The sequence below is a fragment of the Varanus komodoensis genome, unplaced genomic scaffold (genome assembly GCF_004798865.1).
Source record: "Varanus komodoensis strain SLA01 unplaced genomic scaffold, ASM479886v1 scaffold1, whole genome shotgun sequence".
Lineage (NCBI taxonomy): Eukaryota > Metazoa > Chordata > Lepidosauria > Squamata > Varanidae > Varanus > Varanus komodoensis.
In genome coordinates this window covers 121257916-121285833 of record NW_025335268.1, presented here as the reverse complement: position 1 = coordinate 121285833, position 27918 = coordinate 121257916, and the positions used below count along the sequence as shown (strand labels likewise).

Here is a 27918-nt window from a genome sequence, read left to right as displayed (position 1 = left end):
TGAAAAGAAGTGATCCCCAACAGGTGCTGCTTAGGCTCTGTGTGGATGGCATCATAGAAATGCAAGAATAATTGGATGCAGCTATTTATGCTCCTTTGCTATTCTCCCCCACTCAGCCAGGAAGCGTATGGGATTCTGGCAGCATGCTCTTTCCCTCTCATCTGGAAAAGGTGGCAGGGCCTCCCCCCCACCTCACAGCTGGATGGATATTCCAAGAGAAACACGCCTGTGCAGCAGCTGCAGCTTCATACAGCCTGGCTTTGAACCCAGTTTTGCCATCCTGAGAACTTGCGAGAAAGTGAGCTTTTTCTAGAGATGCGAGGACCAAAACAAACATTCTGTTTGTCATTTCAGGAAAGATGGAGCCCTCTTATTTTCGGTTTACTTTGCTCTTGCCTGCTGCACATTGCACAGAAGAACAGCAGCTCACTTCTAGCCAGGGGACTGTTTTAGTTGGGCACCTGCTGAAGACCTGCAAGCCAACAGGGGCCCACTGACCAGAACTGCTCCTCTTCTCAAGCAAGCAGGTGGTAGCAATGGGGAGGAAGAGGGTGAGGAGCAATGCAGCTGGTGGCGGTGGCGGGACAAGCGCAGGCTTGCTCAAGGAAGGTGCATTTGTAGTCCCACCCAGGAGACCTGAAAGCATGGAGCCACCCCTGGCCTTAAAAGCAAGCGCTGCACATTGGAACCGTGTGGGCTCTCCCTTGGGGCAATACATTTCTGGATGTGAGCTGGCTGGGAGAAAATAAGCTTTTAAAAAGTAAAAGAATACATGGGGAATGTCTCTCTCTTTTCTTCCTTGCAGCCCTCTTCCTTCTGAGGAACAAAACGATTTTCTGGGGTGAGTAACAAGTGTGTTTAATCTTTAAACGCTGGCAAGAGGAACTGCACATACTAATCATGCTTCCCTCCATCCTGCACTTAAGCTCTTTAAGGGTTAGCCTCTCTCACAAGATCCGTCTCCCTCCTGCAGCACCACCTTACACACTCTTTCATTCCGGGTGGCTTGTGGCTCTGGAGCTCTCCGCGTTCTTCACACTGCAGTGAAGCCTGTTCTGGAGGCGGCCTTCCTAAAGCTCTCCATGGGGTCTGTTAACTGCACTGCCTAAACTTCTCCCCATGGCCTGTCACTGGCCGAGGGCCTTTTCTTCGCCTCTCCAGTAGATTCCCCTGACTGCAACTGAAAATGGCAGGCATTTCTCTTTACCCCCATTTTCTTTGAGAAAGAACTCGAAAGTGGGCTGGTGATAAAAAGCATGATACGTAGGAAGCAAGCTTTGTGCAGATCTGAGTAGATATTGATTGTCGTGATAAGTGAACATGGTTTTGCTGGGGGTGTATAATTAGAACATTTACTGTTTATTCAGACATACTTACAGGAAATACATGCAGTTTGTATGTAGGTAGTCCTCAAACCAACTACAAAGATGGAGTCTATAAAGGATGCTTTCATAACCTACCAGGTATATACACAGTTTGGCCAGGGAGTTTCCTAGAGGCACATGAGAGTAAAACAAAAGATTAAGGCAAATAGCACAAAAGGAAGAGTTTTCAGGGAAAATAAATTTTGGCATATCTAAGATGTATCAAAAGGAGGGTTTCAGCACAGACAAACATTAGCATATCTATGGTATATCTGGGGGACAAGACTTGCAACATGGTTTCCTGATTAGATCAGGATCCCACCTTAAGTCTAAAGCTGTTTTTACAGTGTCAGAGTTTTTGCTTGTTTTGCCCTGATGTTATCTTTTCTTCTCAGGATGGATGGTTGGTTGGTTGGTTGGTTTCCCTTGGGGCATCTGCAGTGGAGAAACCCCTTCCTTCAAACATGGTCCCAGAAACAACTCTGTTAAGCTGGACTTCATTTGGTTCTCCCCCCACCCCCAGTATAGCAACACTTCTATGGTAAAGAATGCAGTTAATCCTTTGGACTCAAACAGCTAAGTTATGGAATTTCCCCATCTGTGTGCAACATATTGCCTAAGACACCATATGCTACATTTCTCAAATTTGTTTCAGTATCCTGCCTTTAGCTTTTGAACTTTATCTCTGAAAGCGGGAAAGATACAGCAGTAGTGTTATTAGGGGACAAACTTGAAGCGTTCTTAAATGCATCCATACATTCAACATGCATGCTTTTAGAAAATGCAAATTGTATTAGCTAGAGGGATCACAGCAGCCTGGATAGGAAATTCAATCCTTTCCTCCCATGATGTGGTCTTGCAGAAAAGCAGTCCTCTGCTGTATCTGCATTGGGAGGCGATTCCCAGCTGGCACCAATGTCTTGACTAGTTTGCCTCTAAGCCTTGCCAGTTGCCCTCCCTGCGGGGGGAGGGGGGGACAGATGTGGCCCTCCAGATATTGTTGGATGACAGCTCCTAATTTCCATGCCCATTAATTGTGCTGGTTGGGACTAATGAAGGTTAGAGTGCAGCAACAAAGGACATTATTGATTTGGAAAAAGTTCAGAGAAGGGCAATTAAAGTGATGAATGGGTTGGAACAACTTCCCCAGGAGGAACATTCGCAACAACTGGGATTGTTTGGTTTAGAAAGGGGAAACATGATCGTTGTGTTTAAATTTATGCATGGTGTGGAGTACCAAAGTTGCCATGTATCCCACTGTCACAATCACAAGAAAAGCTGCAACAGTTGCCCTGCTTCAAGGTTTTAAAAGGAGAGAAGCCCTTTGGCTTTGAACTGTAGTTAACATGAGTAGCGTAGTTTTGAGAAGTTGTAATGGGATCCAGGGAGAAGGCAGTTTCTCAGAGCCTTCTGTACAGACAGTTTTATTTATTTATTGCACCATAGCATTTCATTTGACTCTTATTTGTTACATACAACTCAAGTTGCACTTCTGCTAGAGAGATATTGCACAACTATACAGGGAAGTCTGGAGATCTCTGATGGTGCACCTACCAGTCTTGTCTTTCTAGGAGGGCAAAGGTCCCCAGGCGGACACCCTCCAGATGTGTTGAACTACAACTCCCAGCATACCAAGCAAGCCATGGCCAATGCTGGTTGGGAAGGGCACCAGTTCAGAGAAGGCTCCCGTGTGGAATATAGTTGCGAAAAAGTCATGGGCAGCTACACCATGTTCCCAAGCCGCACGGTATTGTGACTGCTGTCCTGTTATTCAAAATACCCGAACGGCTGCAGGATGGAATAGGCTCCCCAGAGAGGTTATCCTGGCACCAGTTCTTTATTCCTTACAGCATCAGGTGAAAACCTTCTCATTTCCCCACTACTTTAATGTTCAGTTGGTTTTAACTGGGGGTTTTATCTTGACTTGCTGGATGCGGTGTTTGTTTTGTTTATTTTATTTGTTCCTTATTGTAAGCCATCCTGAGATGTCAGTGGTGGATGGGGTAGAAAAGTTTTGAATAAATAGAATAAATACACTCAATTACAGTGGAAATGAACTCAGCGTTACCATTTCTTTGGAGGCTCTGCAACCCAAAACATGAGATTTGGCTTGGTTTTTGAAGGGATGGGGAACTGCAGCACAACCATCTTTGCAACACTTTCTACCCCTTTATTGTACATGGTGACACACACAAACCTGTGTGCTTGTCACAGGTTTGAAACTTGCAGGAACAGGAGAATTGTGCAATAGATATCATGTGGTTAGAGCTCATTTTGATGGAACAATAATACACTTCAGCTGCTGCATAAGATTAATATAGAGGAAATTGCGGTGCTTGTGGCAGCCTAATTGACGAGTTCTGCACTCAGATCAGAATTCTTGATAGCTCAACCAAATTGTTCCTACATTAATATGTATAATTGTTCCTACTAGAGAGCTGCTGTGATGGAAGGATTAATAGTCATAGGCTGCTCTCTTGCTTTTCCAGCTTTCAGATTAGCAAAGGCCCAGGGCAGAGAGCTGGAAAACTGAATTTCAGATTCCACTTCAGCCTTGGATCTCTGAATGTCAGAATCTGCCAGCCTCTGGATTTGTTTGTTTAAAATGGGAACAAAAACTGATCTGTTTCATAAGGCTGCTGAAGAGATGTGCAAGGCAATCTTATTCTGACTCTTCATACATAATAGCAATGAGCAGTTCTACGGAAAGACCACATGACTAGAGAACAGGGATATAACGAAGCTGTGTTTTGCCTTGAACATCTTTCCTCCTTCTCTGGAAAAATGGGGAGTTTTGCAAAACCCTTTCCTATTCACAGGTGCAAAAACCATGCATTAGAGTTGGAGTGGAAAACTTATCGGCCTCCAGATGTTTTGGCCTACAACCTGCATCATCTTTACAATTGGGAGCAATGGCTAGGGATTTTATGTGCTGTAGACTAAAACTGCTGGAGGGCCACGGGTTGCCCACCCCTGGATTAGATGTTGGCTCACTGCTGCCAGGTGAGGGGAATTGCACAGTATGGTTGGAAGTCTGGAAGGCCATCTGCGACCAGAAATAGTGGTCGGCCATTCTCTGGCTTCTTCACACTATGCTTCTGGACAAATGATTATTCTACAATTTAATTATAGCTCCATCCGCTATATTCCAGTCACCACTAAATTACTGTTATTAGCTGCTCTCCTGGTTTTGTTGCAGAAATGTCCTTCTCCCAGAGAAGCACAAGAGTAAATGGAATTCCCTTGCGTAGAGCTAGCTTTCTAAAATTATCTCATTCTCTGTCAAAGGATTAAAGCGATTTCACAAATTGCCCAGAACAGGTTTCTAATCCTCATGCTGAAATCTGTCTCCTTACAGGTTCCACACATCATCACAAAAGAGGATCCTGTCATGAGTGCAGACAGAAATAGGTAAGGATGGGACAACTAGCAACAGGACAAAAGAAATCTGCCACCATCAAATACAGTGGAGTTGCAAATAACTATTTTAAATATTTTAAAGAAAACATATTTTGGAGGGATGGTTTTTAATTACAACCTGACTTGGAAGCTGTAATTGCTGAAAGATGGGTATCAATGTTCTAAACAAATTAAAGTAATAGCTAAAGAAAGATGAGGATCAAAGAAAACCCAGTGTGGCATACTGGTTCAGAGTGCAGGACTAGAGCTCAAGTGATCTGGGTTCTAGTCCCTGCTCAGCCATGGGGTCAACTAGGCGACTTTGGCCCAGTCACAGACTTTCAACCTAACCAGCCTCACAGGGTTGTTGTTGTGGGGATAAGATGGAGGAGGAGAATGATGTAAGCTGCCTTGAGCCCTTTGTAAGAAAAAGGCAGGATATAAATCGCAATATAAATAAATAAATAAAAATTGATAGAAACAATCACATTTTGTACTCAAACCATATAATGTTGGTCTGAAAAGTTATTGCTCACACCAGTGGAAGATATTTCTATCATTGGTTATTAGCTGTTCTACCCGAAAACAGAATCTCTCCTCTTGTTTCTAAATCTCTGACTTTTGGAAAGAACTACCTGATATAGAATAATGTTCAAGTTATTTGGGTACTTCTGCTGAAGGTCTCAGAACTGGTTTATCTGCCCCAACTCGGTGCCTTTCAGTTGTGTTGTACTACGATTCCTGTCATTCCAAGTCAGCATGGCTTTTGCAATCCAACACACATACAGAGAGCACCAGATCGGAGAAGGCTGGGCTAGTCCGTCATATAGGGCTACCATCTTTTAATAATCATGTTCTTGTGCCTTTGTTCACAGCCTGACACACAGAAATTTAGCAAAATTTCCTGGCACAGAAATAATAAAGTTTCAGTGCTAAACTCTGCATCAGGCTGCTTTAAAAGCATAGAATAAGAACCCCATAGAAAAAGTGCTCTTTTTAATTAGAAGGGTCAGTATGCACTTTAATCTGTTTATCTGCAAATGCAATACTTGAGTTAAACATAGTTTACTAGGTGGAAATACTCTCTAGCTGGGCCTGGTGGCTAACCTTATATGAAAGAATCTAGAATCTAGACATTCATGCTGAAAAACTGTGGTGATTAAAGAGATGTTGAAAGGGGAAGGAAGTATTCTAATCAAGAAAACCACAGGGCAGAGTTTATTTAGTTGTACTTAGAATTCATTATTATTACCTATATGTTACTGCATTGGCACTGTTGTATTATCAATTGTTATTCACAATGCTATTTTATCTTGCTGGTCTTATGACTGCAATAAAGCAAAGAAAGTTATTGGCGCTATTTGTCATGGTAATCCATTGCGGATAGCACAATCCAAAACAGATAATTCTTCAAATTAAAAACAATGGCACTTTTAAAACTACAGGTAAACATGATTCCAAGTCAAACAGATCTGGAAGGCACCAGGCTGAGGAAGCACGGTCTAGCACTGTAGCCTCTGTAGCTAGTGAAGGAAAGCCACAACATAATTAAATCATCCCTTAACCCTTTTGGGGAAAAAATAGACAAGTTTAATATGGCTCATTTCTAAGGAATGTGGGTTTCTTGTTTCTGTGATTATAGGTATGGAGCATAGAAGTCAGTTGCAATTCTTTAAAATTAAAAATGGAAAGGCACATTGTGAAGATCTTCCATATCCAAGTGGATAACCCATCCCTAAGAAGTGTGTATCGTGCCTTGCAAGGCAACATGGAGAAGATCTTGAACTGGTATTGGTAATGGAAGCATGTTGTGCCGGTACCGCACAGGCTGCTTTTTTGGTTTCAGGCATATGCTCTGAATAGCTATTTTGTGGGGGTTGGTTGATAATAAACAAGCAGGAACTAAATCTGGATAAACTGGAAGTCCTAAGGGTTAGGAACACTCCTAATCTGGACAGAGGTGTTCAATTAGCTAGACAACACTCCTAGGGCTCTCCTGGACTTGGTTCTATGGACTCACACATTTGGCATCTGTGGCCAGGAATGTTTTGTAGCTACTTCAATTGGTTTCCCAGCTTCAGCCCTATCTACTGAAAGCAGACCTTGCCTCAATGACTATGTTCTGATTCTATACAACCCAGCTTACTGTCATGTGTTGTACATAGATAAAGCTTCCCTTAAAGGCTGTTCAGGGATTTCAGTTAGTACAGATTACAACAGTAAGAATGCGTTAAAGCCAATTCAATACCTGCCTGCTTCTTTCTGGGCCCAGTTCAAAGTGTTTAAAGCCATTAGCAGCTCGAGCCACCAGGTCGTCCGCAGAGGATGCCCACACCTATATGAGGCTGTCTGATCTTTGAGATCAGCTTTGGGGCCCTGTTTTCTGCCCTGTTGATGGCATTTGATCAATGGGCACCAGACAGCTTCACTGATGGCCAATATTTATTGAATTTCCACCCCCAGAAAGTACATAAATGTTTCCCAAGTTTTTAAGAGAACTTGTGACACTTCTTTATTTCAAGCTTTAAAAAATTGAATCGCACTACTTTTTAATAGTACTGATCATTTCAAGGTGGTGTAATGGGATTTTAATTATCTGGCTTCATAGAGTATTGGGTTTCATATGGAATTCTTGTACACCATGTGCTCAGGACAATGAGTCTAGAAAGTTGCTTCTTTTTAATCGTGTAATATTACAGTTCTTGTAAAAGCTTGCAGGTGGTTAACTGAGGAGCTGCTTTCTCTGTACTGAGCTTGCCAAAACCTTCCTATCAGATTGTAATGTAAACTGAATTGTCTTTTGTTCTTTTCTCATGAAATTGGATGTTCTTTTATTACAATTTAATACCAGCCCATATCTGAGACTTCATTACTTGATCTCCATTCCATGGCATCTTTATTGTATTTGAGATCATCATTTAATGACATTTATTCACTGTTGTCCCTTGATAGGTGGAGTTTACAACTGCAACTTGAGACTGCCTTTTGCACACACAATATGCATTTTTCCAGTCTTTCCTTCATTGGAACATTGAGAGTGAGGAGGGTAACCTAGGCTAGATAACTATGCTACATTAGGTGCAAGGTGTTGCATTCCCAGAATGCAGGGAGGCCCTGTGTATTCACATATATGTATGGACTAAAGCAGGGATGTTAACTCTCAGGCTGTTCAGTGTTCTACAGACGGCCAGGCCCCTTTGCCACCCCTCCCCCCAATTGGTGGCTTCCTGGTGGGCGCACTTCCCCCTTCTAAAAGGTTAAACCGCCTCCTTTCTAAGGTTTAGTTACAGGTAATAAGAGCCTCTAGCCAAAACATGCAGGCTCTTTTGGCCCATTAGAAAGCAACTCCTAGAGCTTCTCAGGAACGGCATTTGGCCCTGCTGCTCCTGAAAGGGCTTTGACACCCCAGGCAGAAATGAAAAGGCATGTGAACCCTAAGGCAGCACATGTGCTTGGTCTTTGTTTTGTTGTCAGCAAGCACTGTGGTAAGGAAATACCGCCAACTAAGCTACTTTTCTAAGTTCTGCTGTCGTGGTGCCTCCATCTTTCCTGCCCAGTTCTAGTTGTCAGCAGTGACGGCAGATGGTGCTGCTCTTCGAGGAAGCCAAACTCCTTGGAGGAAGATGCAAGCCTCGTCCACTGCTCCTACCGCCCTCTGCAGGCGGGATTCGGAACATCCTACCTGTGTGCCACGATTTAACTTTGCCGAGTTCAAATGCCCGGCGAATGTGTCATCTTGCTTCTGCCTCGTTCCAGGAACGGGCTTTTCACGTCTGAGCGGCCAGGACCGTGATTGCTCCGAAGCCGCTTTGCCCACATCGCGCCCAAGCTTGGACACACTGCTCGACAGAAACGAAGTTCTTCTAGGGTTGAGACCTAGGAGCAGGAAGTGCTTGCGCGATCCCCCTCCCCGGTTCCCCGGGGGGGCTGCTACCGCCTCCAGCTTCCTTCCAGCAGATGCAGCTTGGCAGGACCATTCGCTCCCTCTCCCTTGTTAGTTGCCTTCAGACGTCTCCGCCAGGACCAGCATGGCTTCAGGTAGGGGAAAGAGGATGAGCTCTTGGAAAGAGACGAAGCCCGGGACTTTTTCCTGGGTCTTTAGTGCCATGCTTTCTTCTCTCGCTCCGCTTTCGCCTGTTTGGCTTGTTTCTCGTGCTTTTACCCTGAGGTGACGATCCAGGGAGCGTGTCCGTGCTCCTCGCTTTGGGCACAGTTCGGCTTCGAGCCAGACTGCACCTCATGCAACTTTCTGTGCCTATCCAGCACCATCACAGGCAGCCAAGAGGGGACTGTGACTAGCAGGCTCTTAGGGCGTTCACCTCACAGCTTGCTAAAGGGAAGGAGACTGACCGTCTGATGTCAACGCCTTTCGTTAAGATCGCGGATCCTGTGACTCTTTACTGGACTCACAAGTGAGGGGGAAAGTGGGGAGTCGTGGGCTAGCAAGAAGGCGCGAGTAAAGAGGCTTCTCCGCTTTATGATCTCTCCTTAATCCACCGGAAAGTTTCTTTTGAAAGGGGAGGGGCCATTAAGGCGGGACAGATTTGTGGTGTGTGATTTCGACTTGAGTGGGTAAACCGGCAACCAGGAACTCCGTAGCAGCGCCGGTGGTGCTTCCCGTTCGCGGCGCCATTTCCCCGATGCAGCTGACTCCCCCTCCCTCCGGCTTCTCGCATCGGGGCGTGACTGGATTCCCTCCACTCCCATTCAGCCTCGTTCCTCGCTCCGCTCCTCTCTAGAAACCTTCGGCTGCTGACGCGGCCTCCAACTACTTGCGCATTACGCAACGAGCCCCTCAAGGGAAAGCGGCTTGGACGGGCTTGCGTCCTGCGCGCCTTCGCCCGGCTCGGATTCGGACCGGTGCGCCGCCGGCGCTCAGCCTCCCCCGCAGGCACCGCCTCCATTGCCGAGCTCGCAGCGGATGACGCGAATGGAGCCCGGCGCCCAGCAGGCCTCCGTGGGAGGAGCGGAGCGTTTCAAAATCCTTTCCGCCGCGTCTCGTCGGCCCCGAGGCGCTCGCTCGGTGCCAGAGGGATCTGCCCAAGCACCGAGCGAGCCCCTTTCGCGCCCTTCCGCTCCACGGCGCCAGCCCGGCCATCGGGTGAAATCCAGGCTCGTACTGAGTCAGGCAGCTTCCGGTTGAAAGGGGCAGGCTGGCGAAGTGGCTCATGGCGTGGCCAGGCAGGGCATTCCAGAGTTCACAGTTTGGAGCGCAGAACAGTAAAAGCGAAGTGCTTGCATTTTAGAGTCCCTTCTTTCCTAATTAATTCGTGATTTATGAACTACAAAGTAGCTTAACCCTTCGCCGATTTCTTCAAAGGCCAGAGAGGGTGTGTTGCTTGAGGACAAAGCAGCCTTCCCCAAGCCGGCGCCCTCCAGGTGTGCTGGACTCTACCTCCCAACAGAGCTTCCTGGGAGATGCTTGGACTCATAGGGTGCCACAATAGGGAATACTGATGTAAATTGTGCTACAGTTGTCTTTGCCTTTGGGATGCTATTATGGGGGGCATGGGGTGCTGTAGGATCCCTTTTTTTGGAATTGGGATGATTTTGGCATTGATTATGGGTTTCTCTGAGGAGAAGAATGCCAATTTCTAAATGAGGGCAAACCAAACAAATCCACCAGTTGCACATAACTGGACGGAAGAGATGCGGTAAAGCATAAAACCACTACAGAAATCATGATTCAAGACCTGTTCCAAGTAATAGTCTACATTCTGGAAAACAGCTCAGAACACCAGCTTCCAAGTGAGCCGATCAGCCAAAGTCCCCCAGTCCATGTGACTGCATGGGAGGAATGCGATAAGCCACAAAATTTCAACAGGAATGAGGTCTTGGTACCTGTTCTGAGCAATAGTCCGTATTCTTAAAAAATGGCCCAATGTGCCAGTGAGCATGCACTGGAAAGCCATCTTTACTTATTATATTGGCTTCCCACCTTTTTCCCACCAAGGGACCCGAGGCAGCTTTGCATGCTTCTCTACATTTTCTCCTCACAACAATAGCGCTTATGAGGGAAGTTAGGCTGAGAGCCAGTGACTGGCCCAAAGTCACCCAGGGTGCCTTGTGGCTGAGTGGGGACTACAATGTTGAGCACTCCAGCCACTATGCCACACTGGCTCTCAACAAAGACTAAGGCTACAGTTCTTTACAACCTTTTGATGTACAACCATATCAAAGAATCAAATCAGGCCACAAAATTACAAGTGTAATTGAACCCTGTCAAATAACATCTTAAATCTGCCTCTTGATCAGAAAAAGGCCAATTTAAGATAAAAATTAAGATATCTCATGTTGGCTTAAGCTTCACAGAGCCAGGAAGGTGGAAACTTAACGCCGATGCCTTAGCTGATGTGCCCTGTAAGCAGCAATGGTGTTGTACAATGTCACAAATTGTGCTTGCTTGCAACTTAACCTCTATGGACCAACACTTTTTCTGGGTCTTTCAGGCCCAAAGCCAGATGGGGAGGGTTGAGTGCCTGGACCTGAAGATGTCCTGGTCCTGTATCACCCTCAGAAACGTCTGAGTCTTAGCAATGACCTCCGTTGAGTTGACCCATGCCAATTTTTCACTTACATCATCAGATGGGTGAAATAGTTAGAGGGAGCGTTCTAGCAATAAGTCTAGATGCTTCATAAAGCAGTATAAGACCAGTTGATTGGACTCAATAGGGAAGTAGAGTTCTGGGCCTGCTACCTAAATATGGATTACTGTTTTCAACAGATACTGGGACACAGTTTGTATGGAAGTGTTTGCGTTCCCCCCCCCCCCACAAATCCAGTCACTTATTACTGGTGAATTTGGTTGGCTTGGTACAAAAGGAAGCTGACTTTCTCATTAATTATCTGAACTGTAAACTATTGCCTGGAACAGGTAGTAGAAGGTAGGTTTTGAAGCACATTGCATCCCTCCCATGCAGTCATAGAAACTAAGATTAATTTATGAAATTGAGCATTCCAGAACATTTTCTGGAATATGAATTGTCTTCTCCAGCTCCCATGGTACCTGGGGATGTCTTGTGGCTTGCAGCATCCGTCCCACCTGGTTATATGTGAACAGAAAATTTTGTTGCTTTCGGCTTACTTGAAAGTTGCCATTTCAGGCCATTTCTGTTCCATGTGGGTTATGAACACAATGGGTTTAATAATAATATAAGACAGCAAAGTTCTCAGCCCTAACATATTGTACAAGTGTTTTAACACATGCCAATGTTATTCACGTAACAGGGGAGGCTGTTCCAGGGTAGCTTACATACTCCCCATTTTTCAATTTAACGAAACGCTTCCCCTCTGTGGAGCTTAAGCCAACATGACATATCTCAATTTTTATCTTAAACTGGCCTTTTTCTGATCAATGAACTCACAATCGCTAATCGATGGTGATGCCCCACTCCGACTTTTTCCATGCATGAACGTGTGAGGGGGTTAAAATGCGTGGTAATCATTCCAGATTAATTACAGCACGTGGGTAGGATGATCTTACGCGTGTGCTTTGCAGTGCGTGGGAATCCATGCTCTGTGCTCATCCGCCCCGTCAGGCAGCAGCGGGTACGCGGGCGGCTCCCAGGAAGTCTGGGGCTGAAGTCAGCCGCTTGCAGTCTGGTTCGCCCACGGGGAACGACCCTTTTCCCTTTAAGCAAATCTCAGTTTCTGTGCGAGCAGCTCGCGTCTCAGTGCAGCACATTTTCATCCAGCAAACCGCGGTGCAGCGGCGGAAGACGCCTGCAAGGAATTCTAGCTCAGGATCCGGCCTCGCTCCATCCCAGGTCTGGGAGGACTCCTTCCTCCGTCAATCAGCAACAAGGGGCGCGGTCTCACGCAGGCCCGCCTCTTTCCTAAGCGCTGAGCCAGCGGCAGTGCCGGTTGTGAGGCTCCTGCGGATCAGGGAGGGAGCAAAATGTCGGCTGGCATCGTGCCCCCCAAGAACGGATCCCCACTGAGGAAACGGGCCAGCCTTCAGGCTCCCATCACAGGAGGTGAGCGCAGGTGCTTAATCTCTCCCCCTCCCCTCTTTATTGTTTCCAACGGGGAGAAGCAGAGGGTAGCACTGCCGTCCTGGAGGCGAACCTTCACCCCAAGGAATCCCCACCTTTCCCCCTCGTCCGCTGCTTCCGAAGCGGGTGGGTGGTTTCCTTGTTAAGATGCTCGCAGTAAGGACAAGGGCGTCCTGTGCCCCTTTACTCGGAAGTAAGCCCTACTGTGTTCAGTGGAACTTACTCCTAGGGAAGCATGCATGGGATTGCAGCGGTGGCGAAGGCAGGAGAGGAATGAGATGCCTTTGCTTTGCGGCATAAACAGCATATCGACATCAGAGGTGCAGCGTGAATTTCTCACCCCGTGCGAGAGAGATCCTTTCCTAATCGATAGAGCAGCCTAGATACTCGGATGTGGCACCTTACTCGGGGGGACCTTACTTGCACTTTGCTTATGGTTAAATGGACCTGGGGCTTTCAAATGGTACTAGTTTGAGCCCTCCGAAAAGAGTGTGGGGATGAATGGTCAGTGCACTTTGGGCGTGTTTGTGTGTGCTGCACACAAGACACTGGGAGCGCAGTGTAACATCTGGCTGCTTGTGCAATTAAGATTTTTTCTACATAGGCTGTGGTAGTTGGAGAAAGATACCTAGACCCACTACTTCCCCACCTGGTGTACTAGTTGAAGAAAGGATATTTAGAATTGTTATTTTTTTAAAAAATAAGGACAACTGTGTACTATAGCCACCATCTGAACCCCGAAGCCCCCCATCACCTTTCCCAGATGGTTGTTTTGTTTTTAAATCTGGGGTTTAATTTAAACCAGGGTTTGCTAGAAATCAGTGTGGGAACATGTTTGGAATGCAGTTTCGGCACTGAAACACCCAACACGAAGGTGCCCCTGAGCATATTTCTTTCCTAGTGAGCAGTCACAGAAAGGTTGTACATATTAGGGTATACCTAGGTATGCTTGAACTCTGGCACCCCCTTCTGAGAAATTAAGCCCTTATGTATTGATTACATTGCTGTACCACCTGATAGACAATGCCTAGCTTTTCCTTTATTCACCTTTTGCTTTGTTGCTTAACTTGGGGTGTATGGGCCAGTATCTGCAGTGCTTTGCAGGTGGCTTTTGAGAATGAAGCAGCAGGGGTAGAGATGATATTTCCAAGATTGTTAGTCTTGGTTTGAGTATTTTGTCTATTACAACACACCGGCATTTTGTAGCAGACATGGAAATCTTTGCATTTACAAACACACAATTTCGTGGTTGATTACATCTGCAGTGCGTGGGTATGTAGAGACAGCAATTTCATGATTTGCTCCTACCCGTTGCTGCTCCATCTGGCATTTTTCAAGTATGCTTGCAAGCTTCTGGTTCCTCTTAATTTGGAGCTATGAGTGTCCAAGCAGCAGCTGGTATTTAAAATACTTACGTAGCCTGTGAACCTAGATACCATATTCTTTGACTGGATGATCATATATGTGGAGGTCCGTGTTTCTATATGAATGGACCTAAGTCTCATAGGCATGCAACACACTGATACACAATTGGGTTTCTTCTTGGTCTTCTCACCTTGCAGTCTCCCTTCCAGACCTGCTCTGGTGGGTCCCCCACTCTCTGAAGCAGAGGCAGGTGTGCTAGAGAAGGGTGGGGTTGTCCTCTGCCCTAAGTTTCTTTTCTACAGGCCTCATTTTAGGGCTGGATAACACCCAGGATATTAGTGGTCAATGCTCAATAGGATGTCTGAAATGAAGGGCTTTACAAAGCACACAGATGAAAGTTCTTTATATACCTTGTTTTATGAGTTTGCATTTTGAATTTTTGAATTGGCTGTGACAACTTTAACGAAACTGCCTGGGTTCAATGCATTGTGCAGAGCAAATTATCCGAGTTACCTGTAGCATTTCTTTTAATCAGCTGGAAGATGGGATTTTGGCATCTGAATGCTTTACAATGTTTATCTATCTGGCTTGCCAAATAGTGCATTCCTCGTGCTCTTTAATTCCTTCCAAGTAGCAGCTTTATGTTTTGAGGATTCTACCTACTGGCTTTTCACCGGCCTTTCAGGGTAGTTGTTCTTAACATCATAGTTGATAAGCTGTTCTTATTTGCACCTTTTATGTAGTTCTTGTGCCCCTATCTGGAGTACGACTGCCTCGCAAGAGTGACTCATGCACTGGTGACTTCCCGTCTTAATATTATTGAATTTTATTTGGCCAGGGCGGCTTATTTTATTCTAATGTATATATTTTAATTGTTATTGTTTTAATTTATTGTGTATTTTATTCTATGTTGTGAGCCGCCCCGAGGCTTCGGCAAGGGGTGGCATAGAAATGTTTTAATAAAATAAATAAATAAAATAGTGTGTGGTCTGAGCTGCCCAAATAGGGTTAGGGTGGAAGTAGGAAAATTACTTATGATGGAGAGAGTGGTTAAGGAGTTGCCCTTTAAATATGTCCAGAAGCCAATTCTGGTTCCTTGACTCTAAAAGCTCCCTACATGTAGGAAACAAGCACGTTAGCTTTAATGATTGAGCTTTAGTGTATGCCTTTCGCTGATGTGCTGATTTATCACATAGCAGACAGCTTATGAATCTCCCTCACCTGCATTCTGAACTATGTTTATCTCATTCTGTGTCATTCTGCCATTGGCTATGGTGGCTGTGGATGTTGGGAATTGTAGTCTAGCACTTCAGGGGAGGTGCAACTTTGATCTAAGCCATTTCCAGTACAAGCTTGTCAGATTTTGGCAGTGCTTTTGAGTGTGAGATTCTAAGGCTGTAATCCCGTATGTGTTTAGTGTACAGTCCTAAACGAACCCTCCAACTTCCAGCCTTTCCTAGCCAGTAAGTCCCACTGAATTCAGTGGGAGTTAATCCCAAGAAGATCCTATTTCTGCTCTACCTTTGTTTCAAGGTGGGGTGTAGGAAAAAGCTAGTAAGGTTAAACCTAGTCTCTGAGGATCTAAGGTCCAAAAGAAACATGAAACCTGTATCTTAGTACCCTTGTATTTGTACAGACAACAGTCTGTGACAAAATAGGAGTATTATTAAAATGTAACCACAGGTTAAATATGCTGGTTTTGCATGTTTAGATGTATGTGATAGCAGCGCCTTCTTGGATGCTTAGAATGTGAGATTTTAAAGCAGCTTGCAAAATGCCAGACATTCTTTGCATTCTTTTTTTCATTTTTAACTTTTATTTAAGGCTGCAATCATGTATTCTAGGTGTGTTGAGCCATTTTCAGCCTGAGGGCTGGATGCAGCTCTGGAAAAGCTCTTGGGACCTGGATTCTGGTGACAGGCATTGTGATTGGCACAAAGGGTGGGTGCATACCAAAAATACAAGCATGTTTTAGTTTAAAATACTTGCAGCTGGTAAATGAGCCTTTGGGGAGGCATTTAACTTTGTACAGTGTGATCCCAAGCATGTTTAGATAGAAAAATGTACTAGAACCTCTGACGTTCCTCAAGGAATTGTTTGAGTGGAATGGGAAGAAAATCCATGTTAGAGCTGCAATACTGGCGGAGGATCGGTGATCAAAGGAAAGGGGGTGAAATCATGGGAAGGGCCATGAACTTTTAGAGAACGCAGATAGAGTGGATTTGGTCTGTGGGCCTGAGGCTCGACAATTCACGTTTACCTGGGAGTAAGACCTATTGAACTCAGTAAGGGTTACTTCTGAGTAGACATGTTTAGGATTTCATTGTCTTATACATTTAGGCTACCTTTTTAGGACCAAACCTGCACAAGCTTCAAAATCACTGTTAAAAACAGTAATGGCATCCAACAACTGTAAGATAACAATAACAGAACAATCAGTTGATCCTGCTTGGCATAAGAATATTACAATGACATTGTATAGCTTAAAACTCTTTCAAGTACTGTAACATCTCTAACATGAAAAAGTGGTTCAGAACCAATGGGTTTTTAATGCCTCCTGAAGGCTGGTAAGAAAGGAGTTGTGCTAATCTTCACTGGAATAAAATCCCACAATACTTAAAATATATATAATAGCATCTTTACAACTACCGGTTATCATCTTGTGAGACAGGAGGAATGGCAGGATTGTGTATCTTTGCATATTTTTTGCTTTGCAGCCACAAGATTTGACAGACGCCACAAAAACTGATTTGTTTGATTTTCTAACAAGAAGCAGATTTTTTTTAAAAAATGGCCCATACAACATTTCAGACTTTCAGAAATAAAGAGCAGGGGCTTCAGCATCCTAAACCACTTTCTCTGCTATGAATACAATTTCATGACTTTAGTTTGCTTATCCTCAGTTTCTGTATCTTATAGTTCTCTCAGCAGTTGCCAGAAACTCCATGATCTTTGAAAACAAACATTCTTGGACTTAGAGCATTGTATGCAAACTGACTCCCTGCTCCACAAGGTTTATTAGCTGAATTTGGTGTAGAATTTGATGCAGGGTGCTTTCAGAGGAGATATTTATTGTGCAGTCACCCTGCTAGAAAATAGGGAATTCTGCGTGGAAACTGTACAGCTTTGTATTCCATTGGTAATTGTCCCATTTTTCCCCACAGCTGCTCCTACCTTTTTTAAGGAGGGGAAAGATGGAGTAGTGGCACAATGTATTTTGATTTGTAACAGTAAGAAGTCCACCATCCAGAAACACCCTTGGACAGTTAGACGAATCTGTCCAGCAGAACTGCTGTGACTGTCTAAATCCTTAACTTTCTTTATTTGTCAGGTGCAACTAGCTTGCATTCACTTTGGGAATAGTCCTGTCCAGGCTCACACAGAAGCGGGGCATGGCAAAGGACTGCAATCAAATCTGCTGAGTCTTCACACTTAACTGCTGAATCAGCTCTCTTCTCCTTTGTTCTGTGGCTCACCTTTGTCCCCTGGGGCTGCCTGTGCAGGACTGAGAGACTCATTACTTTAAGCAAGAGGTGAAGGAACAATTCTTTGTGTGTTTATTCAGAGATTAAGCCAACTGTGTTCAGTCCACAGGATTGTGACCTCAAATGGGATAAGACCAGCACTCACTGCTCATCTGAGGAAGAGCATGCCACTTCCGGAAAGGCAGTTTGCTTCTGCTTTTAAAAATACACATTCTTTGAAAACTATAGGGAGTATTTAAGAAGGATGGAAGGGTCATAGAAGATGACCTATCCTGAAAGGTGGTTCTAAAAACCAATTAATCATTTTCACCCCACCACCATCCTCATATAGCTAGTAATTAAAATAAAAGCATTCCTTACTGGACAGCAGCCCTCTCTAAACCAGTATCCTACAGATTTGTTGGACTACAGCTCCCATCATCTCAGCTGAAATAGCCCTGATGATTGAGGTTGATGGACATTGTGGTCCAGTGCACCTGGAAGGTGCCAGGCTGGGGAAAATGGGAGGTGAAGCTAGATAACCCTTTTAGAGGGCTGCAAGTTGAGGAAGGCTAAATAATACTGACTGGATCTCATGGGAGAAAATCCAGAGAATGTAATCATATTTGCTCTGTTTCCTCATGGGAGAAATTATTTATAGAGAACAGTATGATCATACTGTGTGACCTAACAAGCATTTTTCAAGTGCAGATATTACAACAAAATAAAAAGCATGGTCTTCTCCTCTACTGAATGCTAAATCTTCATCATAGCTGCAGCTAAACAGTTCAGATGTCTGAAATGCAGGAGGTGAAAATCTTTTGCTTTTCAGGCAACAAGTGGGAGAGGTGGGGAGATAAGTGTGGGCCAGGGATGTAGAGTAATGCGAGACGTGTCTCAAACAGGGCATGGTTGGGCACCTTAAGAGCAGGGAAATAACTGAAGAAGGCTTGGATCAGGCACAGGTAACCTGGTGCTTGAGGTATTTTGGATGACAGCTCCCAAGTGTTATTGGCCACTGGCCCAGCTGGCTGAGGTTTATGAGAGCCGTAGTCTAAAATATTTTGGGTTGGGTACCAGGTTGTCTATCCAGGGGGAATGCAATCCAGGTTTGGAGTTATTCCTGGGGCTGGGGATGATAGTGTCTCAGTCAGAGGCAGGGAATATTGGCCAATGGACATATATATATGTGCTTTAAAATAATGCTTCATGACATGCAGAAGAATCTGGAGAGTGTGGACTTCTCCATTTTATTTTATTTTATATTATATTTTATTTTGAGAGAGAGATTACATGAGTGAGCGGTGAAAACTGCAGTAAGAGAATGAATGGCTGAGCTTTTTGTGCTGTCATGAGAATTCTTGGGGTATTATGGCAGAAATAAGTCTTACAGCACCCAGCTGGCCGTGCAGGGGGTTCTAGGGCTTATTTCTGCCCAAACATTCATAACCCATTCTAACTTTTTGACATTTCCCCCTCCAACTTTCCATTTGTTTATTTATTTAAAATGTGTTTTAGTCACTTTTACATAGCTTGCAATAAATATTAAAGCAGATGCAATACAATAAATCAGGTGAGGGAGACAGGCAGAAAACAGCAAAGTAGTTAACCAAATTAAATGAAAAGCAATACTGAGGTTTCCTTTTCATTCTTAAGAGCATGTAAGAAGGGTGTTGCTGTAATTGCATTGCATCTGACTGCCACAATACTTCCCTTCCCTTTGCAGTATAAGTTCACAAAGCAAGCCCTTATTGGAGGATCTTGCCACCCATTTTATCATCATCTGCGGCAGCCCAGGTTAAACTATCAAGTCGGAAAGGGTGAGACCGAGTGAACTTCGATCTCCCCAGCCTTCATCTCATGCTGTTGCTGTTCTTGCTGAGCTGCTACGTATGTGTCCGGTGCTCTTCTGTTTTCCTATTTAAGCAAATAACTCTGTTTTTAAAAAGTCAATGTCTTTGCCCTGGAGTAATTCAAAGTCAAGAAAAAAACTGTCCTATGTACCCAAGAGGCCATGATACAAGCCAGTGGTTTTCAACTGCTGGTCCACGGACCGGTGCCAGTCCATGGGAGAGTTCCTGCTGGTCTGTGGTGGTGGTGGTGGGGGGTTCATCCCACCTGTGTGGGGGCTGACTCTGCTCCACCACCTCTTCCTTGGTTAGCATCATGTTCATGGGGAGTACACCAGTGCCACTGGGGGGGGGGCGGGGGGAGAGACGGCTCGGTGGGAGCCAGCTGGGAGCCACGCTGTGCCGATGTCTTTATTTTGTTCTTTTTTTGGCATTTTTTTGTTGCTCAGTTTCTGGTTGTTTTGGATAATTTTCTTTTTTTTTGGGATTGTGTTTTGAAATGAATACACAGAATACTGTAGTATGTGTATGGTGCTTTTTGTTTCTGCCTCAGCAGTCCCAGGGGTGGTTTTCCTGTTTTTGCCAGTCCCCAGCTGTGGAAACGTTGAAAACCACTGAACTGTTATAACTCAAGTATTGAAAGCTATTTTGGAAGAAGAATTTTCTTTACAGCTACAGGCTTCATGCTCTTGGCAAAATATTGAAATGCATCAACTTTCTCTTCCTGAAAAGTTTAGCAGAATACCTGCTCCCAGTTATATTCATTTAGGTGATGCAACTTCTGCATAATTTAGTCCAGTGGTCAATGGATATAGATTTTTATCTGTCATAGGATTTCACCAGATCCAGCAATGTCTCTGAGTATCTTATTCCCCATTGCTGAATTCAGTTTCTTTTCCCTGGGTGGCTCATAGCATTCTTTGAAAGAAACATTTCATGTAAAATGAGATAGCAGCGGCTTAAAGCGCAGAAGTATGCAGCTTCGGTCAGAGTTAACCTTGAGGAGGGGCTGAAGATGGAGGTAGATTGGATTGAATGTCCTTCCATCCTCTTCAAGAGTCACAGGAATACGGGCAGGCAGGGCAAGGCAGAAATTTTCTAGCAGGGTAGGGGAGCTTTTTTCTGTTGAGGGACACATTCCTCTGGGGTTTTTCTGTTGGGGGCACAAGCTGCTGAAACTTAGGGTCAAAGGCCAAGTAATTGAGGTCAACTCATGTCTCTTTTTCTTTTGCTCTCTTTTCTCTCTCCTTGCTTTTTCTTCCCTGCATGGGGAGAGACAGCTCGCTCTTTCTATAGATCTGAACTGATTACTTGCAGGCATTTTTAGCATTAGGTGAACAGCTTCATATAGACCAAAAACTACAGGCTGCCCAGCAGTTTTTTGGATCAGAGTTATAATGCTGTTGCTTTGCCACCCATACCAAACCAAGCGGTACTGTACACCCACCCAGTCATATGCAACATAGTTTAGCTACTTTAGATCCTTGTCCTTTACAGCACATGCATTTAACCACAAATTGGTGGTGCTTGGTGGGGAACCTTTTTCTGGCAGGGTTGTGCATAAATGTAGGTAAAATGAGAGACAGGATGGTGTAGTGGTTAAAAGCACTCAACTGGGATTCAGATGTGGGTTCTAATTCCCACTTGGTCATGGAACCAGCTGGGTGACTTTGAGCCAAGTCACAGACTCTCAGTCCAACCTACCTCACAGGGTTGTTGTTGTGGAGCTAAGATTGAGAGTAGGAGAAGGAGAAAGATGTAAGCCATTTTGAGTTCATTATAAAAGTGGTATATAAATCTAATAAATAAAATACAAAAAGGTAAAGCTTTCCCCATACCTAGAAAGACACTGCCATGCGGCAATCCTGTTGAGCAGTTATTTAAAGACAAAATAAACCCTTGCACCTATTGTACACTCTGCCTTTGCTAGGTGACATGTTCAGGAGGTAGATGATGTGCTCATAGGGTGTGCATTGCCCTACACAGTTCTCAAAAGGAGACAGGGGCTTGATTTGCAAAGCAGTATTAGGTGTTCTGGCAGAACACACGTGCCTCTCATTTTTGTCATTCAATAAAATTGTCCTGAGCATGAGCTCAAGAGGAAAGCCCAAGCTGATTTAAAAACAAGGTTATTTTTTGAAGGCTTGACCTGTTAGCCGTTTTATTTTTTTGTATACATGTCTGCAAGCCACAATCCCAAACATGATTGCAAGGGAGTCAGCGCCATTGAAAACTGTGGGACTCATGTCTGAGTGTGCATGAAGAGGATGACATTGTGTGTCTTTCATATGGGCCCCAGTGTCTTTCTCTGCATGGTAGTATGGAATTGCTTTCTTTACAATAGGCTTGCAATCAGATCAGGGTTTAGGCTGTGATTCCTTGTCTACTGTTGCGGCTGCAGGCCACTCTTTCATCCAACAGGTTCCTAGTTTGCTTATCCTTTACCTTGTTCATACCTGGGTAATGATAGTTCTGCACATTTCTGAGGGCCTAACTGGACTCATGCAGCCTTTATGTGAAAAAGTGTTTTCTTTGAATCTTAGTCTAATCTCAGTATACTTTGATAGTATAGGATTTGAATTAACTGGTCAGTTCTGAAGGAGATCAACCCTGACTGCTCTTTAGAAGGCCAGATCCTGAAGATGAAACTCAAATACTTTGCCCACCTAATGAGAAGGAAGGACTCCCTGGAGAAGAGCCTAATGCTGGGAACAATAGATGGCAAAAGGAGGAGGGGACGGCAGAGGATGAGGTGGCTAGATGGAGTCACTGAAGCAGTTGGTGTGAGCTTAAGTGGACTCCGGGAGATGGTGGAGGACAGGAAGGCCTGGAGGAATGTTGTCCATGGGGTCGTGATGGGTCGGACAGGACTTTGCAACCAACAATTGCCTGGCTGTGCCCACATTGGGGGACAAATATTCTCTCCCCTCCCCTTGCCTCCACTTCCAAACTTGCAAAAATAGGTAAGTATGCTTCAAAACAACCCTTTTAGCAGAAGAATCTCAACATCCTTTTCTTGGGTGCACAAAGGTGGCATGTTATGTTCATGCCTACTGTTGAATTATTTGAATTAGTTTGATGTGTGTTGGAGAGTGTCCGAGCTCAGCCAAGTTAGGCTTCCATTTAAGGTGTTTCTGAATCTGAGGTTTTAAATTTGCTTTCCCTCCTTGTATCTGAAGTGTGAATGTATTTAAATGTGTGCACTTCCATAGTATCTCCTGCATTAACAACATTTACACATTGTGCAAATACAGCAAGAGAGGCTCAAATTGCTCTTCAGTCTTGGGAAATTAGCTTGGTCTTTGTCTGGTAAATATGTGTTAGGAAAGGTTCAGAATAGCTGCAAGGCATGTAGTGTCCTTTGATCTTACTCTCTGGTGGTTATGAAGCAAAAATTTATCTTTGTACAGAAATGGGAGAGAAAGAACAGTTGCTTTGGTGGACTTAAGGACTTTGGGGTCTCTCTTATCTGATGTATAAATATTTTAGAAAGTCATTTAAGGCCTTGTGCTTCTGGCATATATCTCTGTGGAACAGTTGTAAGAGGCTTCTAACTTACAAGGCTTCTAACTTTTTCTGGTAAGGCTGTAAAAACACAAGGCAAAACCAGCATCTTCTGAGATGGTGACTGGGTTCAAACAGCACAATAACCCATCGTTAAAGGCTTTGTGTGGGTTGCCATTGCTATGGGTTGTTGTTGAAACACAGGTTGTTATGTTGTCTGAAACTAGCTGTATTAAGAAGCCATGAAAAGAACCCATAGCTATTTGCTGGGTTGTGAACTGTCAGTTTTTCACCATGGTTTGTTATCTCTGATAATTTCAGACATACAATAACTCATGTTTGAACAATAACCCACAGTTCAACATCAACCCACCCTCAGTCCTTGAGTCTGGGTTATCATGTTGTCTGAACTCAGCCAATTGCTGAACAGCTCTCACTGTTAGGAAGTTGCCCCTAAAGTTTAGTTGAAACCTGATTCCCTGGAATTTCTACTCACTGATTCTAGTTCTGCCCTCTGGAACAACATAGAATAGGCCTGCTCCATCTTCATCGTAGCCTTTCAGATATTTGAAGACTGGCATCATGTCTCCCCTGTCAGTCTTCCCTGAGGGTATAAGGAAGGCTTATGTGAATATAGTCTCATGTTTCATTCATCACTTTCATGCCCCATTTGCATGCAAAGCCCAGAACAGATCAGTATTATTTAAAATTCTGGGGAAATGTGTAATAAATATTAGGTATGTTTCTAGTCCATGTATTTCATTAACAAAATGTTTTGGCTAGGATGCTTTTGTCAAGACATTTGTGCAGGTGACAATAGGTAGTACGCAGGGTTAGTTCCATAGTAAATATACCCACCAAGTTGAATATGACTTAAATTAGCTGGGACCATCTCAGATCTCATTCATCTCAATGGGTGTACTCTACATAGGACTAATATTGGATACAATCGCTTCAAAGGCCTTGGCCGTAGGTCACAGCCAGTTCCTCAGTGTATGCTTACAGGGTGTAAATTATCCTCAAAACATAATGAATTTGACTTCACTGGGTTAAAGAAGAGGCGTAAAGGAGCTTGCCTGTGGAGATTTGAGGTGTCTTTTGTTTCATTATATCATCCCTGTCTCTCCATCCAAGTGCACCATTTCTGGTCTTGGTGCTAGCTTCTGAAGCATTGCTTCCCATAGAGCTACATGTGTCCCTGCCTCTTTGCTTTCAGGCAGCTCTTGAAAATGGGGTCCAACTCTGGTTTCCTCCAGGCTCAGGAGCTGCACCTGCAGTGCTGTGGCCAGGCTGCTCAGGCCTGGGCAAGTGCCTGTGCTTGTGCCTGCACGCGAGCGTCATGGGATGCTTCTGCAGATGTCAAGGAAGAGAGAGATGGCTGGGCAAGGTTTCAAACCCTGCCAGCAGGCTTTCCTTGGAGACTGAACTGGGGAATGAGATGCCCGTAGTTGTCACACCTGAGGCCCTTCATCTCTGTTGACAGCAGAATCAGAGCAAGCACTTCCATTACGTTGGCGGGGGGGGGGGGCGCAGAAACAGACAGCTGCTGCTCATAGGCCATTATTCTGAATTAACCAGTGGCTGAAGCCCTTGGAGACAAAGCTCCCTGGTAGCCTCGGCTAATACCTATCACCACCTTCATCCTCACACTGAGAACAGGCCCTACACAGCACAGCCTCAGTTTCTTCCAGGCCTACCTTGGAACTGATGCAGTTCCAACCTGGAATCAACATAACACGCACCATGCTTAAAAATTGTAAGAGTCTGGTTAGGCTGTGCAGGGTGGAGGCAATGATGCCATATGGTTATTGCTGGGTGCCCACAGAGTCAGATGGATTTGGTACAAATAGGAGCAGGATAATATTTTAGTGGTTGCTCCAGGAGGATTCCAGCCAGGATGGGTTTTTAATTTGGGCAGGACTGAGAAATGACATTTGCGAAACTGACTATTGATGAAGCGTAGGGGAGGCCAGGTGGCCTCCACAGCAAAAAACAAACCTCCTGCGCCTTTGGTGCGTGTATTCCTACATGCGTGCGTGCACACACTGAACAGTCAGGAATGCTTTTGTCTGAGGCTCACCTTGGGAGTTGCAAGCAACCAGTATGTGGTGCTGTGTGCTTTTGGAAACCCTGATGTATGCACAGCTTCGTCCTTGCCTTTCAGAAAGGGAGAGATGGAAGGGAGAGAGTCAGCCGGCAGCGGTGGCTGGCACTTCAGAGGTTAACTCCCCCTTACTCTGAGTTCGCAGTGCTGCCTGGCCACCGGAGATGGCTCCCCGCCTGTCTGACTCTGCCTCTCTCTTGAAAAGGCTGCATTTTTTGTCTCCTCCCACTCCCCCCACGTCGCTGTGCTTGGTACAGCCCAAGCCGGCTCTGGAGCTGGAATCCTGTGGGACTGCAGTGCAAAGAGAGGAGGCTGTGAAACACCAGCGGCAGCAGTGACAGCGAGCACCTCTGCCGGAGCAGTCCTCAGTAGCCTGCTGGTAGGCTCACTGCTGCTCCGAGAGTCTCCCGGAGACTCCTTGCTCTGTGCTCAAAGGGAAGGCAATGGGATGCTCCTTGAATAGCCTGCTAGCTTCTTGGTTTCCAGGTGGAAAAGAGAGAGGCTTAGTGAGGCCCTAACCCTGCCAGCTCTGTAAGTGTTTGGAAATTCTCCTTCCTTCCTTCCTTCTCTTCCCTCCCTTTTTCTCTCTGGGGCTGGTGGATTTGAGTTGCAGCTGCTTGTATTAGACCGGAATTAAAAGCTGTTTGAAGGCTTTGTAAAGTCCTCTGTTCTTTAGTGGGTTGGAGAGACAATATTGTGGCAAAGAGGCAGGCAGTTTGGAGGCTTCAACATGAGGTGGGCTTGTGAGACTCCTTGAGGAAGGCTCAGATGGCTGCTGAAGGTGGGACCCCAAAAGTTGCTGTGAAGGACTGGCAACTTCTGCCTCCAGAGTTTGTGTGGGGGGGTTTCCAGACCCTCTCCTGCTGGGGCAGGTCTTAGTTTTATATCAGGGAAGGGGCAGCTACTCTAAGTGGTTGCTCATCACTTAAGGGGACCTGGGTCTGCCATCCTTGCACCGATGCTGGAGGAAGTGTTTCAAGGCAACACTGTAGCTTCTTCTGTAGCTAGTTTGGACTTTATCCTAATGTCAGATATATTGCAAGAATAGCAGTTCCAATTCATGTGCTGATACTTACAAGAACCTTCTGCTTTTACCTTTTATATTCTCTAATATTGTGGTAGCCTGAGGCTTCCAGTGAGAAAGGAGAGACTATGCAAATAACAAAACCATTGTTAGCTGATTGTATTCATAGACAGTCACAGACACACGTAATTTCTCATTTACAATATACTTTTACTCTGCACAATAGTATATGAAAGAAATAAAACAGAAAAGATGGCTATCTGTTAGTATACCTTTTAAATATTTCTGTATTTAATGCTTTAGGGCATCTGTTTGTGGGAGTGTCCAATATCATACTGGAAGATATTTTGTCCGTTTTTCCCTTTCCCAAAGAAAGATTCCCACATATATAGAATGCTCCTTTTTCCTTGATGCCAAAGTAGACATTTTTGTGATACATAATGGAATACTAGAAGAATGTCCACCATTCCAGTTTCTCAAAATAATCCTTTTAGCCACTAAGAAACTAGCCGTAATTACTTGTCCCCTGTCCTCACATTGGAAAACCCCAAGGATAGCTTCCCTCAAAGAGAAACACTGTCCTTTAAGGCAGACTGGAGTAGCCAACCACCTCTTGCCAAGCAGCCATCACAAAAAGGCATATGTGTCCATGAGTCTTGGGCATCAGTATGCATCTGAAATAACCTTATTTCTGCATCTGTGTGCAGGGTTTGCTCAGGACTTCCCAAAGGGTGAGATCGACATGTGCCTGATCCCGTGGCATCCATAGTTAGAGGAGCTTCTAAGAAGTGGCAAAAGCTTGGCTAAGTGAAGCCCAGAGTGTGCCATGCAGCTGTAGGACAAGTGCAGTTTCACAATAGATGCAGCTAGCGTGGGGAGCTATGTAAGAACACTGACTTCACTTCCAACAGTTATCTGAGTGTGGGAACAGCAGGTCAGGGTGCTGAAGCCATCAAATGGCCCTGCAATGTTGCAAGGGGCTTTGTTCCATGGCGGTGGGTTTGCCTTAGAATGGATGTGCCCTGGTAGCTTTTGAAGGTGCTGAGAAGGGGGAAAGACACAGAAGGTCCCAGATGCCATCCCTGGTATCTCCATGGAGAAAGAAAAAAAGCTTTCCTGAAATGAAGCCCTCGGGAACCATCCCTGCCAGGGTGTGTCAGCAATACTGGGCTACATGGGCCCAGCTTCTGACTCAACGTAAGGCAAGCTTCTCGTGTTCCTGAAGCCAGAGCTTAGGTTGGCCTGTTGTGAAGCCCATGATGGCAAGAGGAGAAATCTATGCTACCATCAGTGCTGTTCCCCAGCCAGGCTTTTGGAGCCACAGGAGCAGCTGTGCTTGGCTGGCACCCTCCTGAGCAAAAGCTGACTTTGATGGGGCTGCCAAGCCTCACCCCTGCGATTGGCCTGGCTGTTCCCCAGCCCTGTTGGTTTTTCCTAATGAATTGATTGTTTGCACGGAGCACAGGCAGCCCATTAGGGAGGCATGTGAGGGTCATTAACGAGGCACAACGAAGCTTGTTTGTGTTTTTAGCCAGTGCCTGCCTCAGTGGGGATGGGAGAGGAGCAGCAGGGCCCCCAGAAAACACTTCTGTCTGCATGTGGGATGCGGCAGAAAGCAGGCCTTCAGGAGCATCAAGGACAGATATGCCTAAATCAGATGTGACAGCAGAGGATCCTGGGCTGCCTGTACCAGAAGATGGGTTGACACTTCTTTGATCATTGTAACTTTGGGTCACAACAAGGCCTGGCTATGCCCACAAAGAACTGACATGTCTCCAGTGAGCTCAGGTTATGAATAGGCTATGATTAAATGAGTTGCTCCTGTATCACCCCACTTTACAGGATAATTG

The 27918-nt window shown here is 45.1% G+C and overlaps 1 protein-coding gene and 1 long non-coding RNA gene across 4 annotated transcripts in view; both read left to right on the top strand.

Moving 5' to 3' along the window:
• The first annotated feature begins 16 nt into the window (after nt 1-16).
• LOC123029942 lies at nt 17-7563 on the top strand. Its single transcript, XR_006415997.1, has 3 exons — nt 17-841; nt 4723-4775; nt 6406-7563. It is a non-coding gene; the product is annotated as an uncharacterized LOC123029942 (long non-coding RNA).
• A 943-nt stretch (nt 7564-8506) lies between these two features.
• The window catches only part of AMPD2 (adenosine monophosphate deaminase 2), a 52123-nt gene continuing 32711 nt past the window's right edge, over nt 8507-27918 (top strand). For 2 of the 3 annotated variants that reach the window (XM_044443344.1, XM_044443334.1), the window contains exon 1: nt 8507-8801. In XM_044443344.1, coding sequence (XP_044299279.1) covers nt 8792-8801 — 10 coding nt within the window. In that variant the 5' untranslated portion in view covers nt 8507-8791. Of the gene's footprint in view, nt 8802-12673; nt 12740-27918 lie in introns of those variants that run through there. The other variant, XM_044443363.1, reaches the window with a different exon arrangement.